This window comes from Lagopus muta, chromosome 15 (genome assembly GCF_023343835.1).
Source record: "Lagopus muta isolate bLagMut1 chromosome 15, bLagMut1 primary, whole genome shotgun sequence".
Taxonomy (NCBI): domain Eukaryota; kingdom Metazoa; phylum Chordata; class Aves; order Galliformes; family Phasianidae; genus Lagopus; species Lagopus muta.
In genome coordinates this window covers 20981-35162 of record NC_064447.1, presented here as the reverse complement: position 1 = coordinate 35162, position 14182 = coordinate 20981, and the positions used below count along the sequence as shown (strand labels likewise).

The 14182-nt window shown below is 51.6% G+C and overlaps 1 protein-coding gene across 32 annotated transcripts; it reads left to right on the top strand.

Annotated features, from left to right (window-relative positions):
* The first annotated feature begins 216 nt into the window (after positions 1-216).
* Positions 217-13756, top strand: LOC125700670 (annexin A4-like). Of its 32 annotated transcripts, none has more exons than XM_048961721.1 (8): positions 217-602; positions 5281-5339; positions 5620-5782; positions 6811-6933; positions 7414-7454; positions 7698-7835; positions 8924-9732; positions 9826-9991. In XM_048961721.1, exons 1-6 carry the CDS (start codon positions 468-470, stop codon positions 7735-7737), a joined length of 561 nt encoding a protein of 186 aa, XP_048817678.1. In that variant the 5' UTR covers positions 217-467; the 3' UTR covers positions 7738-7835; positions 8924-9732; positions 9826-9991. The 32 variants fall into 32 exon arrangements, 9 of the variants coding, with proteins under 9 accessions (XP_048817678.1, XP_048817677.1, XP_048817681.1 ...); XM_048961720.1 differs by having other exon boundaries at positions 8455-9732; XM_048961724.1 differs by lacking the exons at positions 8924-9732; positions 9826-9991 and adding an exon at positions 11810-13756.
* The last annotated feature ends 426 nt before the right edge of the window (positions 13757-14182 follow it).

The following is a 14182-nucleotide window of genomic DNA, read 5'->3' as shown; positions in this document are numbered from 1 at the left end:
GGCACGGGGCGGGCGGCGGCGGGGACGCGGGGCGGCGGAGCGCCGCGGCTCTGCCCTCGCGTCAGCGCCATCACGGCGGTCCCGCATCCGCGTCCGCCATTGGCGGAGAGCCCGCGCTCGGCCCCGCCTCCTTCGCTCTCCCGTTGGTCGGTCCGCCGAATGGGGCGGGCGCTCCGCGCGGGATCCTTTCCGTCCGCGGTCGCACCGTCATTGCGTCATCACCGCGCGCGTTCCGCATGGCCCCGGCCCGGTTGCCCGCGGCGCCGCCCCGCGCTGTGCACCCGCTCCGCTTCCGGGGCCCCGGACCCTGGCTGGAGCTGCGGGAAGAGGAGGGCGGGGACGCGGGGGACCGTAGAGAGGCTGAGCCCGCGCCCTCGCCCGCCCCGCCCCGCCCCGCTCCACTCCCCTCCCCTCCTTGCGGGCCTCTTCCTGGGAAGAGGAAGGTGTGGGAGTCATAGTCACGCGCGATGGCAGCGTCAGTGGCAGGATCGGCTGCTTCCTCCTCCGCTCCTGACGCCGTGCGCTGGTTTCCTTTGAGAAGCACCCTGAAGCCAGAGCCCATTGTCACACCTGTGGGGTTCCACAGGACGCACAGACGTGGGGTAAGTTGAGGTTGGAAACTTCTGTACAGTAAGGGTTGTTAGGCACTGCAATGCCCAGGGAGGGGGTTGAGTCACCATCCCTGAATGTGTTTAAAAACCTTTTGGATATGGTGCTCAGGGCCATGATTTAGAGGAAGGTTGTTAATTGGGGTAGTATGGTCAGGTCGTGGTTGGACTTGGTGATCTTTAAGGTCACTTTTCCTACCTGTGTGATTCTCCAGCAGGGCCACCTGAAGTGGTGTCCGGGACTGTGTCCAGATGGGTTTGGAGATCTCCAAGAGGAGAGGCTGCAGCCTCTCTGGGTCCCTGTGCCAGTGCTGCAGTGCTTACAGTGCAGGAGTGCTCCTGATGTTTGGTGGCAGCCTCTGGTCCTGGCACTGGGCTCCACTGGATGCAGCCTGGCTCCATCCTCTCTGCCCCTCCCTGCAGGGATTGATGGCTGTGGGTGGGATTCCTCTGAGCTCCCTTTCTTCAGGCTGAGCGGCCCCCTCTGTCTCAGCCTCTTGTCATAGAAGAGGTGTTTCAGTCCCTTCACCATCTTGGTAGCCCTCCATTGGACTCCTTGCAGTATGTCTAGCCTGGGAGCCCAGACCTGGACACTGTTCTCTAGGTGCAGCCTCACAGAGCAAAAGTAATGGTGCAGAATAAATCTGCTACAAGTCAGGAGTGGGGCTGTGATGGGAGCACGCTGATTTATGACTGACATGGAGAACTGCTAGGAAGAAAGCCTGGTGGGCCTGAACACAGATACCAGGTGGTCCAGCTGTTTCACTGGAAACTAGATACTTAATGGGCAGCAATGTGGAGAAATGTTCTCCTTGTAGTTGTGCCCTGTGGCTTCTTTCTAATGTGCTTGGGAAGTCCCACTAGAGTAGACTGCTGCGTGAGACGGAAGCCTGATACCACATCACATGTGTGGGTGGAGGTTTACTATCTCTGTTTTCACATCTTTTATGTTTGGTGGTTTTTTCTTTTCAATTCAACTCTATGTGTGCATTGGTGCAAGTCTGCCTTTGCTAAATCCTTTTCTTGTGGCCTTAGACAACAATCAAGGGGGTCTCAAGTTTCAGCGCTAAGCAAGAAGTGCAGGCACTCAGGAAGGCCATGAAGGGCTTTGGTAAGCTGATCTTCCTCCACAGGTCAACTTTTTTTTTTTCCCCAGCACTGGGAATGGCTGCACCACAAATGGTGGTTTGTTAGAGGGAAGTGTAGCTGCTTGCATTGCTCTGCTGCACAGCTGCCCTAAAAATAGTTGGGAAGTGGAAACAGAACTGCCCTTCATGTCCCGAAATGCAGCTGCTCTGGTGGTGTGGGTCCTGGCAGCTTTGTGTACATAGATGGATGTGTCCTGGGGCTGTTAAGAGCCGGCTGTGTAGGGGACTGGAGGTGGCACAGGAGCAGAGGGCACTTTGTTGTGCAAGCAGCCCACCTGGCTTCCATTTGTTTCTTGCACGGATGAAGATGCCATCATCGACATCTTGATCAAACTAAATGCTTCCCAACATCAGTGAGTTCTGATCACCTACAAGAGTGCTACAAGAGCACTCCTGGCAGGGCAGGTGGTCTGCAGAGATGCGTGAATGTGGTTGTGTCACTTGGGTGAAAAGTGAAAAACAACCCAGTCTCCATAAGAGAAAGCAGAGACTTTACCTGACCAAAGTTGTTTTGTTCCCGTTCAGTTGAGAGCAGTTGTTGATGCAAGGAGGGTTGGAGCCTGAAGAGAAGTGGTGAGCAGCTCAGTTCCTTCTGTCCTCAAAAGCTGTGCCTTCTGCCAACTCCTTTCTCCTCTCCTGGCCTTCTAGGATTTGATGGGTGACTCGAAGTCAGATCTGAGGGGAATTTTACAAGGGTGCTCATTGGGATGATGACTCCCACCACCATGTATGATGAGCATGAACTAAGGAGGGCTGTGAAGGTTTGGAAATCTTCCTTTTGTATGGCTTACGTTCTGGCCAAGGGCTTGCTGCTTTGTTATGTATGTCTTACTATGAATTCTTAAAGAAACCTGTCTGCATGTCACGAGCAGTTGCTGCTATCTTAAATCTTGAATTGGTGATTCCCTAGGGAGAGGAATAGGTGCTGCCTGGTTGAAATTGTGGCTTCTTGCACCAATGAAGAAGTTGGTTGCATTAAGGAGAACTACGAGCTTCGTAAGTAGTGTGACAGGCCAGGCCTTGTCCTGCTGCCTGACAGTCTGTGTGTGTGTGTGTGTGTGTGTGTGTGTGTGTGTGTGTGCAGGCAGATGTGAAGAGGAAGGAGTCTGGGGAGCTTTCAGGTGTGACGGACTGGCCAACCTGGGTGTTGCTGTTTGTGCAGAGAGAAGCTAGACTGGAATTTCACCAGCAGCTGAACTGGTGTAAATAAAACAGGGAGGAGCATTCTGTCTGTCAGCGGGACGTGTGGCTCTCTTGCCAGTTTCTTGCTGTCTGTGCTTCTTAATTGGAGACTGCAGCACTGATGATGATGGCTGGAGCGCTGCAGTGATGCTGAGAGCCCTGGGCCCAGCTCTGCACGTAGCAGGTTATGGCTGGAAAATGTTGTGGGCAGCACCCAGGTGGTGGCCCAGCTCCTAATGTGTGTGTGTTCTTGCTAGAATGTGGCTCTCCCTTGAGGATGGCATCGTATCTGACACATCTTCCATGTTTTGAAGGGTCCTCGTGTCCCTCGCAACGGTGAGCCAAGCTGAGGGGAAAGGAGGTGAATCTTCAGAGCTGTGGGCACAGTTCTGCACTCAGTGGTGAGGAGCTCCAGGCTGGCTTTTTCTCACCCCGTGTGTCCCATGGCTGCTCCTCAAGCCCAGCTTCTGCAGGGAGGGGACTCTGACTCTGGGTGTGCATGAGTGCTGTGGGCTCTTCTTTAAACATCCCAGTAAAGTGGGTTGCTGCTCATTTTTAGAAGGAAGCCCAAAGCACACCTGAGCTGTGTTTCACTGTGTTTGTGAGCTACTCTTCCCTTTGAAGGACTCCATTATCCATCTCCAGCAGCTGATCCTGAATGAGGAATTCCCAGGAGTTGCTTCCAGTAGATGCTCTGGTGAACAGAGTCTTCTATCCTTTTGTCTTTGCAGGGAAACAGAGATGAAGGAATGTTTGTGGATGTGCTCAGCAGATGTTCAGGTGTGTAGTAATGTGCTTCCCAATCTATTCTTGTGCATGTGATGTGTGGTAAAGAGAAGCCAACCTGTGAAATGGGAATAATGGCTCTAGTCTTGTTTGCAGGACTCTAATGAGAGTCTCCAGACAGGCTGGCTGCTTGGCAGGGGCAGTGACATTTTGGTTGTGGGTTGCCGTGCCTGGTTGGTGCTTGTTGGAAAATACCTGTGGTCAAGTACAAGTACGGGCCAGCAGTGCTCTAGCTCTGAGGAATTAAAGATCTCCTGTATGCCCAGTCTTCTCCATGAGCCTCACTTTGTCATCCACAGTGTGTGTCAGTGCCTGTAGGAGCAGGGGAGAAGAAATGGGGAACAGATGAGGTGCAGTTTATGTCCGTCCTCTGTACACAGAGCAGAGATCACCTGCTGAGAGGCAGCACCCCTGCACAGTGTCCTGGGTTTTTTTTCCCTTCCTTGTCTGTGTGTGTTGCTTTTGTAGGAGCTCCGTAGGTTGTTCAGTAAATGTGAACTCTTCAGAGGCAGCAGGTGTCCTGGAGAGAGCCTCATTCCATTCATTCCATTCGGGCTGTTTTGTTCCCTCCTGAGGCTGAAAGGGGCTTTAGAAACATAAGTACAAGTGGCTGCTGCTCCAGCATGGAAAGCAGAGAACATGAGGTGTGACTGCCATTGGGGTAGGGGGGAGAGGAGCTAAGAAACTTGATTGGCAGCACAAAGTAGCAGGTCTTGAAAATGGTAGTAGCTGTGGTAGGCCAATTAGCAAGTCTGTTAGCAATGAAAATGAATTCTTTCTGTGGGACAATCCTGGTTTAGCTGACAGTGCTGCAGGAATGATAGAATGCTCATGCAGTATAGTATTGTTGCAAAGTGATCCTTTGAATCTCTCTTTCTGCCATGGATTCTTCCCCCTAGTTTTTGATGGTAATGAGGCATTGCTGACAAGGACATAACAGACAGCATTAAATCTGAGATGTCAGGAGACCTGGAAGGTGCTTTGCTGGCTGTGCGCGAGTGCTCTGCTTTTAAATGTTCTCTACAAAGGAATGAAATGATGAGAGGTGCTGTGTCTGCCCTCGAGCGGCTGTTACGTGCTTTCAGGAGGCAGTCGTGGTTTGTCTTTGTTTGTGGGCACAAAACCAGGCTGGGTGGGACTTGGAGCGCCCTGGTGTAGAGGGAGGTGTCCCTGAGACTGCAGGGGGGGTTGGAACTCGATGATCTTAGGGGTCCCCTCCAACCCAAACCATTCTATGATTCTGTGCTTTACAGACCCAGCCAGGTGAGAAAGCTTTGTGCTTTATGGCACAGTGTGCTTGGCCAAAGGGAGCTTTGGCAGCAGAGGTTTGCTGTCAGAAGACATGAAGGCCTTCGTGCAAATCTTGCTGTGTGCAGGCACAGAGACATCAGCTCACAGCACATCACTGACTGGATGCCTGCACTGCAGCTGCTGTTTGTTAACCTGAAGTTGCATCTTGACAGAAGAAACGCCTGCACCAAGGAAGTGCTGCAGCTTTGTAAAAAACCTCCTGCTTCTACTGACCTTAATTCTCTTGTTCTTGTCTCTCCTTACAGTCAAGTGCATGTGAAACGAGCCTGCGTGCTTTGCTGAAAGACTGTTTAAATCCATGGAGGTAAACAGATTTTGGAGTAAGATTGCTTGCTTCTTTCTTGCATTTTCGTGCTCGAGTCAGCCAGCAGCATTATGGCAATCGTGAGATGGAAGCTGCAGCCAGTCAGGAAACTGGCTGTTCCAGGAAAGCTCAGGCTTTTCTGCACATCAGGGTAGTAGCCATACTCAGGAGCAAGCTGCTGCTAATGGATTGCTCCATTAATGCAAAAATGCTGTAATTAAGAGCAGCTCCTGCACAGGACTGGGCACTGAGACCTTTGTGTCTGTGGGTGATTCTCCAGCAGTTCTGTGTCGGCTGCATGTGGCTGCTTTGCTTTCCAGGGCCTGGGAACAGGCGACAGCACTGTGATCAGAGCGATGGTGTCCCGCTCCGAAATGAATCTTCTGGATATCAGAAGAGGATTCCTGACCATGTATGGGAAGTCTCTCTACTCCTTCATGAAGGTAAACTTGTCGATGTTAACACAAGAAGTGGGATTTTCTGAGTGCCTTTAAGGACTTGACATCTGTTGGGTATTTTAGAGCCTTTGAGATGAAGCAGACTTTACAAAAACATACTGAAAATGTTCCTGAATATTCCTAAATGGTCTAGGATATGAATGCTGCAAGAAGAAATCTGTCTTAAGAAGAATTTTACTTTAATAGAACTTAGAAATTATTCATATTCCTTTTTTTTTCTTAGTAACTCAGTTTGCTCTGGCCTTCTCTCTTCCTCTTCTCTACTTTCTTTTTTTCTGCACTCTTCTCCCTCTTTTCTCTGCACCATTCCTTCCTTTCTTCCTCCATCTGCCCATTTTGCTGTTCCCTCTGTTCTCCCTACCCTCTTTTTTTTTTTTTTCTCTTGTCCTTTTTAGACCTGCTCTTCTTACCTGTATCTTCTATTCTGCTCTCTTTCTTTTCCCCTCTCATTCATCACCTTTCTGTTCTTCTCCCTTACAAGCTCCTCTCTTTTTTCTTTGTTCTGCTGTCTTTTCTCTCCTCTCCTTCTTTCCTCTCCTCTTTGTGGCAAGAGAACTCCGAGCTCCCTTACTGGTGTGGCAAGAGAGGTGCAGGCTTTCTTGCTGGTGCAGAAGGAAGGACGAAAGACCTTTATTGTAGTGCTTACAACCTTTTATACCCGCACATCAACAACTGGTTACCTGCAGGAACAAGGCGCCTCATGTGTGTTTATGTCTGGCTCAAATTACTGCTGAGCTTTTTTACTCATAGCAAGATAACAACTTTCTTTATCCCACATCTTCCCCTTCTTTATTAATAGATAAAGAAGCACGGTTCAAAAACAATCCTAAAAGCAGCTAAACTAAAAGCAATACACCGAACAAACGATGTGTTCTTTGGAGTACAAACAATGGTCCATATTAACCAACCCCAACGACTCCAATTCTTATGATTCCTCAGTGACACAGTTGACAAAGTGTGTCTTGTGGGTGAGAGTCCAAACCACTGGTGAAGGCGCTGTGATCATGTTACAGCAGATGGTGAGACGGGTGGCCAGACCCCCAGATTCACATGAGCACCCCCTGGACACCGCAAGACACCTCTGGGAACATCCCCAAACCCTTCTGGATGAGTCTAGGACCACAGAGACCCACATGAGGACTCCCTGGACCCTACCAGACCCTACTGGGACATCTCCAGATCTCCTCAGAACTCCTCAGAGCTCCTGGGCCTACAGTGGGATCTTCCAGATCCTTCCAGGGTGCCTTGGGACCAGCCTGGGGACTCCCTTGAACCGGGCTGGGGGTCGCCTTGGCAGCAGGATGGGCTTCGGTGTGGAAGAATCTTCCCAGTGCTCACCTCAGAGCTCAGGCTGAAGGCAGCAGTGCGTGGGAAGAAGGGGCCTCTAGCGCATCCATGGCACTGGGGAATCTGGAGGGGATGGGAAAGCAAACGGAGAAGCAGCAGATGCTCTGCAGCACGGGAAGGGCTTAAGAGCCCAACTTTGGGCAGTGGTGCTCTGCAAACTGTTGGGAAGCAGCAGGAAATTCTGCCAGTGGTTCCCTGGGAAGCTCCTTTGGAAGCTCTGGCCATGTTCCTTGTGCTTCCTCCCATTGAATGCCTTTCTCTTCCAGATGGCGTCAGCAGGACCTGTTGTGCATGAGCTTCCGTCTCTGGGGTAAGAACACTTCCTTGCCCTGCACCCCTGGCTCTGTAGTGTGGCCTCAGCTGCCTGCACGCTCTTTGCACACCTTGTTCCTCCCATCTGTATGGTGGAAGGCAGCCCTTGGCAAAGCGAAGGAACAAAAGGGGTTGGGGGATAAGGAAGGGCACAACGCCCCAGGATCCTTCACCTCATGGCACTGGAGCTCTGAGCTGCAGGGTGGGCAGTGCTGAAGACTCGCTTTGCCTTTGCCTTCAGGAGCTCACCGGTTTGGATGGAGGGGAGAGGCAGGAGCTGAATGTGAAAACTACTCAGTTGTCAGCCAGGAAGGACCTCATTCTTGAATCAGTGTTTGATGCCCTCCAAGAGAATGAGATCCATGGATTGAAGAGAGAGGTAATGGTACTGCTCCCCTGTTTCCTCTCAGCCCTTTCCAGCTGAGAGGAAAGCTCTGTGCCCCGGCTGCCCACCCCACACCTGGCTTTCAGGCTCAGCCTCTCTTGGATCTTGGAGCTGCTCTGCTTCCCTCACTGAGAGCTGCTGCTGGTGTTGGCTGCACAGTGCAGCTGGGATCAGGGTGCTCTGTGCAGCACTGTGAATTCCCCCTGGGCTGGGCCCAACAGGCACCTGCTGGGCTTGGCTTGGAGGCCGGACATCGTCCCTTCCAAGACACTTGTGGATCAGGATTCTTAGCTGGAAGGGCCGTTCTCCAGGCCAGCTGCAACTGGAGCGCTGCAGGGCCTGGCTGGCTCAGGGCGTGATCTGACTGCCTGTCCAGGCTGTTCTGGAGATGGCACGAGGCTGGCAGCAAGAGGGTCAGGCAGAGCCCAAGGTCCATCTTTGCTGTGTCTCTGGAGTCCTGTGGCTCATCACGGCACACTTTCCGGAAGATCTTGGTGGATTTCTGGAAGGACACGGAGCCCTCCCTTAGCTCTTGGATAGGACTCCCTCGTCACACTGATCTCCTCCAGTGTTTGTGCTCACTGCTGTCTCTCCATTCCCTATTTGTTGCCAGGAAATTCTGCAGTTGACACAGCGCACCATTGAGAAAATCATGGAAAACAGTGTCTGGATGCCTAACTGGGCTCTGGAAACCATGGATATGTAGACAGACAGCTTTACTACACACAGCTTTGCGTCTGGCACTCCCCATAGCCTGCCAAGATCTGCTTTCTGTCAATGTTATCTCATAGAGCTTTAGAATGGCTGAGCTCTGAAGGGACCGTACAGACCATCCCAGTCCAGCTCCCTGCCGTTAACAGGGCTGCCACCCTTTCCATCAGGTGCCCAGGGCCCCCTCCAACCAGGTCTCCAGTGCCTCCAGGAATGGGGCATCCATGGCTTCTCTGGGTGGCACATTGCAGGGCCTCACCGCCTACTGGGGATCAAGAATTTCTTCCTGACATCCCATCTAAATCTTCCCTCTCTGAGAATTTAAAAAGCCTCCGCCTGCCCTCCTAGGGCTGACCAGCTCCTTTCCCCAGGTGTCAGCAGTGAAGTCAGAGTCAGAAGTCAGCAGTGCCTCCAAAGAGTTTGCTGTCTTGGTAAGACTCTGCTGCTGCTTCTGGAGGACCTGAGGAAAAGCTTTGCCATAGAGCCCTGTAAGACCCCATAGTGGTGGGAGCTCCTAGAGAGCTGCGGTGGGCTGCTGCAGAGCGCAGCATCCTGCCCAAGGGCACGGAGACCCTCAGGGTGCTTACACATCTCCAGAGGCCTCTGCTGCTCTTTGTGGCCAAGCAGCTGGGAGCAATTGCTCCACGTGCCCTGCCTCAGGTTCACCCTCCTTTGTGCTCCAATCCTGCCAGAGCCGAGGGAGTGGGCGAAGGGCTCCCAACTTTGGCCTTGGTGTGTTCTTTTTTGCATGGCCAGCCTAAGTGTGACCGCTGTCATCTCTGGTCTCTGAGGGAGTGGATGAGGACGAAGGTGAAATGAATAACCAGGGGTTATTCATTTATGACGTGGGGTATGGCCAGTGCGTGCGGCAGGCTGCCAGAGAGGAAGGCCGGGCTGCCTGCAAGTCCTGGGAGGAAAGAGTTTGCCTGTTCAGCCGGGCCTTCCTCTGCTCTCCAAAGCGGCCGACTCCTGCGGGAAATACAGACGAGGCGACCGTCCCACCTTTGGAAGAATTATTCTTCCTGCTAGAGCAGAGAGCAGTAGCGGGAAGATGCTGTGGGAGGGAAACCGTCCTCCTGTGGATGTGGAGGGACGACTGCTGGCGGGAGGGAGTGCAGCTGCCTTCCCCTATCAGCAGCGCCGTTCTGGCGTCCCACGGCAGCCCAGGGAGCAGAGCAGAGTAAGTCAGGGTTCTGCGGCGGGCAAAGGGAGCCGTGCGGATGTGCCGTGGCGCTTCCCACACGCGTAACGAGGCCTCTCCTCTTTGTATCAGCAGGAGGAGCCCCGCAAAGCCCTCGGCCGTGTCAGATTGGAGGTGCGGAGCAACTGAGGAAACGCAGAATGCACCTGCGTGTGCCGAGTGGAAATTCACGGCAATTTGTAAAAGACAGCGGTGATTTTTAGAAGGGAATAATTAAACTAAAATGCTGATGACTTTCTGCCTGCGTTGAGGGCGATTACTGGAGCGGCGCGTTGGGGCTGGGGAGGAGGGGCGGGGGCCAGGCGGAGCTGCAGGCCTGAGTTGAGTGAGTGCCGCGTCGCGTGGCGTCGCGCTGTGACGTCATCACCATGCGCCGCGAGGAGGCGACGGCTGTGCGGAAGTGGTGCAGGGTCTCTCGGTGCTCCGACACCAGGGGGCGGCCCCAGGGCTCCGAGCGCCGCCTTGGCTTCTACAAGTGGGTGGTTGAGGGGGGGCACCGGGACGGGGGCAGCGCTGTGTTGGCCCCGTGGAGCCTCTGTGGTGCTCAGGACCTCTGCTCGGTGCGGGGAGGTGCGCGGTGCCCCCCCCCCATCCAGGGTACACCGCTACTCAGTGTTCTCTTACTTCCATTTCCTTACGTGAAGCATTTTAAAATGCATGTTGTCATGGGCCGGCGTGAGCTGTAGGGCCTAAAGCCACTGCCCTGCTCACACTGAGCTGGGTTTGCTGCTGGCTGGTTGCCGGGAGGTGTCTCAGCAGAAAAGCTGTGCTGGGAGGAGTTCCCAGCTCCAGCGGTGTCCCTCGGCACGGCTGTTACCAGAGAAAATGGATTCTTGTTGAGATTCCATCCCATAACTTGGTGAGGATGATGAATGTCATTACTCCCCTAGAACTCCACTGTCAGGCCCCCGCCTTCATGTCAGATATTGAAAAGCAAGGAGAGCACAAACTTCTAGAGCACAACTCGTGCCCCCTGCCCCATGGATGGCTGGGTGCAGAGCTGTTGAGGAGATGGAGAAGGGCACTTGCTGATAGAAGCCATGGCAGTCAAACACATAAACTGAATCTAGTGTTGGGCAGCTCTTCCAGCCAGCTGATGTCCAGACATTGCCCTCCTTAAGAGAGTACACTGCATGGCAGAAGAAAGCTGGGAAAATGCTTCTTCCTCATGATTTTTCACTTCTTGACACTATCTGCAGGGTTCCTGTCCAAAAGGAAAGGTATGGCTGGGTTTCTTTTGCTTGGTTGTTCTTCCTTTTTCTCATTTTTAAGGGAAGGGGCAAAGCAAGGGGAGCCCTGCTGAGGCCCCATCTGGAATACTGCGTCCAAGTTTGGAGCCCCCAGTACAGAAAAGACAAAGAGCTGTTGGAGAGTGTCCAAAGGAGGGCCACAAAGACAATCAGGGGACTGAAGCACCCTCCCTATGAAAATAGGCTGAGGGAGCTGGGCTTGTTCAGCCTGGAGAAAAGAAAGCTGCGGGGTGACCTCATTGCAGCCTTTCAGTACCTAAAGGGAGCCTACAGACAGGAGGGGAGTCAACTCTTTTAAAGGGGAGATAACAGCAGGACAAGGGGAAATGTTTTGAAGTTGAGGGAGGGAAGATTTAGGTTGGACGTCAGAGGGAAATTCTTTACAGAGGGAGTGGTGAGGTGCTGGAACAGCTGCCCAGAGAGGCTGTGATGCCCCGTCCATCCCTGGAGGTGTTCAAGGTCAGGTTGGATGGGGCCCTGGGCAGCCTGGGCTGGTATTAAATGGGGAGGTTGGTGGTCCTGCATGTGGCAGGGGGTTTGGAGATTGGTGATCCTTGAGGTCCCTTCCAACCCGGGCCATTCTGTGATTTTGTGATATTGGTCCCTTGTGACCTCGATAACCTCTTGGATTCTGCACTCACTGCTGACAGCCCGGGCTAATGATGTGCACATGGCTTAGGCTGTATTTTCCCTTAGTGATAATTAATCTCTTAGCACTGTAATCATCTATCTCTGGCAAGATCTGGAACCTCTCTGCAAACCTTGGCTGCCCGTTCCCACCAATGTTTCTCCGTTTCTCTCCTCAGAAGCAGCACGGCGCAGTTCCCTGTGTTTGGGAGCAGCAGCCAGCAGGCTGCCAGAGATCCAACAGTGCCTTGCAATGTGTCACCATTAATCCCACCTGAGCCTTGCCAATGTGCCACCTTTAAATGCATAAGAGTTGTGGAATGTGACAGCATTAAATCCAGCAAAGCTGTGAACTGTGCCAGCAGTAAACCCAGCAGATCTGTGCAAGTGAGTGACCATGAAATCCTACAGAGCTGTGCAATTTGTTGTAATAATACCCAGCAGATCTCTGCCAGGAAAGCCAGCAAAGCTATGCCACCATTAAATCCAGCAGAGCTGTGAGACCATAAAACCCAGCAGAGCTGTGCAATGTTGCATCATTAAACCCAGAGGAGCTGTTCAAATGTGTCACCATTAAACCCAGCAGAGCAGTGCAATGTGCCACAATACTAACCTGCAGAGCTCTGACAATGTGCCGCCATTAAAACCAGCAGAACTGTGCCAGTGTGTCACAATTAAACCCATCAGACCTGGGATACCATAAATCCCAGCAGGGCTGTGCCAGTGTGCTACCATTAAAGCCAGCAGACATGGACAATGTGACACCATTAAACACAGCAGAGATGTGCAAGCATTAAACACAGGAAATCTGTGCAATGTGTCAGCATTAAACGCAGAGCTGTGCCAATGTGCCACCATTCAACCCAGGAGAGCTGTGCCAGAATTTAACCCAGAAGAGTGGTGCCAGTGTTTCACCATGAAACCCTTCAGAACTGTCCCAATGTTCCACCATGAAACTGAGCAGAGCTGTGACACCATTAAATCCAGCCGAGCAGTGCCAATGTGTCACCATTAAAACCAGGAGAGATGTGCAATGTGCCACATTAAACTCCACAGAGCTGTGTCACCGTTAAACCAAGCAGAGCTGTGTAATGCACCACCATGAAACTCAGCAGAGCTGTGCCACCATGAAACCCAGCAGAGCTATGCAAATATGCCATTAAACTCAGCAGATCTGTGCCAATGTGTCACCATTAAACCCAGCTGAGCTGTTCAATGTGTCAACATTAAAGCTATCAAAGGCGTGCCAATTTATCACCATAAAACCCTGCAGCGCTTTGCCAGTGTGCCACCATTAAGCCCAGCAGAACTGTGTCACCATAAAGCACATCAGAGCTGTGCCATCCTTAAAATCATCAGAGCTGTTCCACCATTAAACCCTAGACTGCTGTGCCACCATTGAACAAACCAGAGATGTGTAATGTGCCACAACTAAACCCAGCATAGCTGTTCCACCACTAAACCCAGAAGGCCTGGGTCACCATAAACCCAGGAGAGATATGCAATGTGCCACCATTAAACCCAGCAGAGCTGTGCAATGTGACACCTTTAATCCCAGCAGAGTGTGCCAGTTGCAACCATTAAACTCAGCACCTAGCAGAGCTGGGTTGATGATAATACTCACATCTGTGTAAAATCAGAATTTAACCCAAAAAGTCCAGCATTTGGGTCCTATTCTGGAAGAGAAGGTTTTTGTATTGAGAGACAGACAACTGCTGTGCATCTAATTTCCAAACCTTGCCTTCCATTCCTTTGTTCATGACGGTGCTTCATGCACACAGGCAAAAGAAGGAAAACAACATAACCTGTTTACTGAATGTAGTAGTTCTTTTAGGCTGAATGCAAGCATGGCACATTTTTATGAGATACTTGTAAAAATTTATTTCCAAATAGCAGCAGCGAGAAGTGGTTTCCAGCACTTCTTACTGAAGCCCTGAGAACCGACATTTTACTGAACAGTAAGAGTAGGAGCCAGCTGGGGTCTGTTGAAATAAACTCTTCCTTCCTTGATGTATTTCAACAACTCCAGTTTTGTTACAAGTGTCTTCAAGATGGTATCGTTCCTCTTTTTGCTGTGGTTTGTTTTTTTTTTTTTTTTTTTTGTTTTATTTTGTTTTGTTTTGTTTTCCCCCCAGGACTTCAGTTTTCCATGCTAGTGGTCCAGAACCTAACAGTGTGCAGAAGATAGGTTGAAGTGGATCATCTCTGTTGAGCACGTACTCCCTTCAGAAGGAAAAAGAGACTCAAAGCTTTTGAGTTCCTCATATTTCTAGCAGAAGGAGATTTCCCTGGATGTTATCTTTTGTTTTAACACGTGAAGGGCTGATGGAATCAATTATAGCTTTTTCTTCTCTTTTCAGACCTGAAATAAGAAAGCACAAAATCAGCAGCAGGTTTTGCCTAGTGTTTTGCAACATACATCACTCAATTAAGATTACAATTAGCTCAGCAGTGCAGGAGAGAAGAGAAGGTGAGTTCTGGCTCATCATAAATATGCATGAAGAGTGCCCATATCAATGGGAATGCAGACAGGGCTAGGCTCTGGGGGTTAT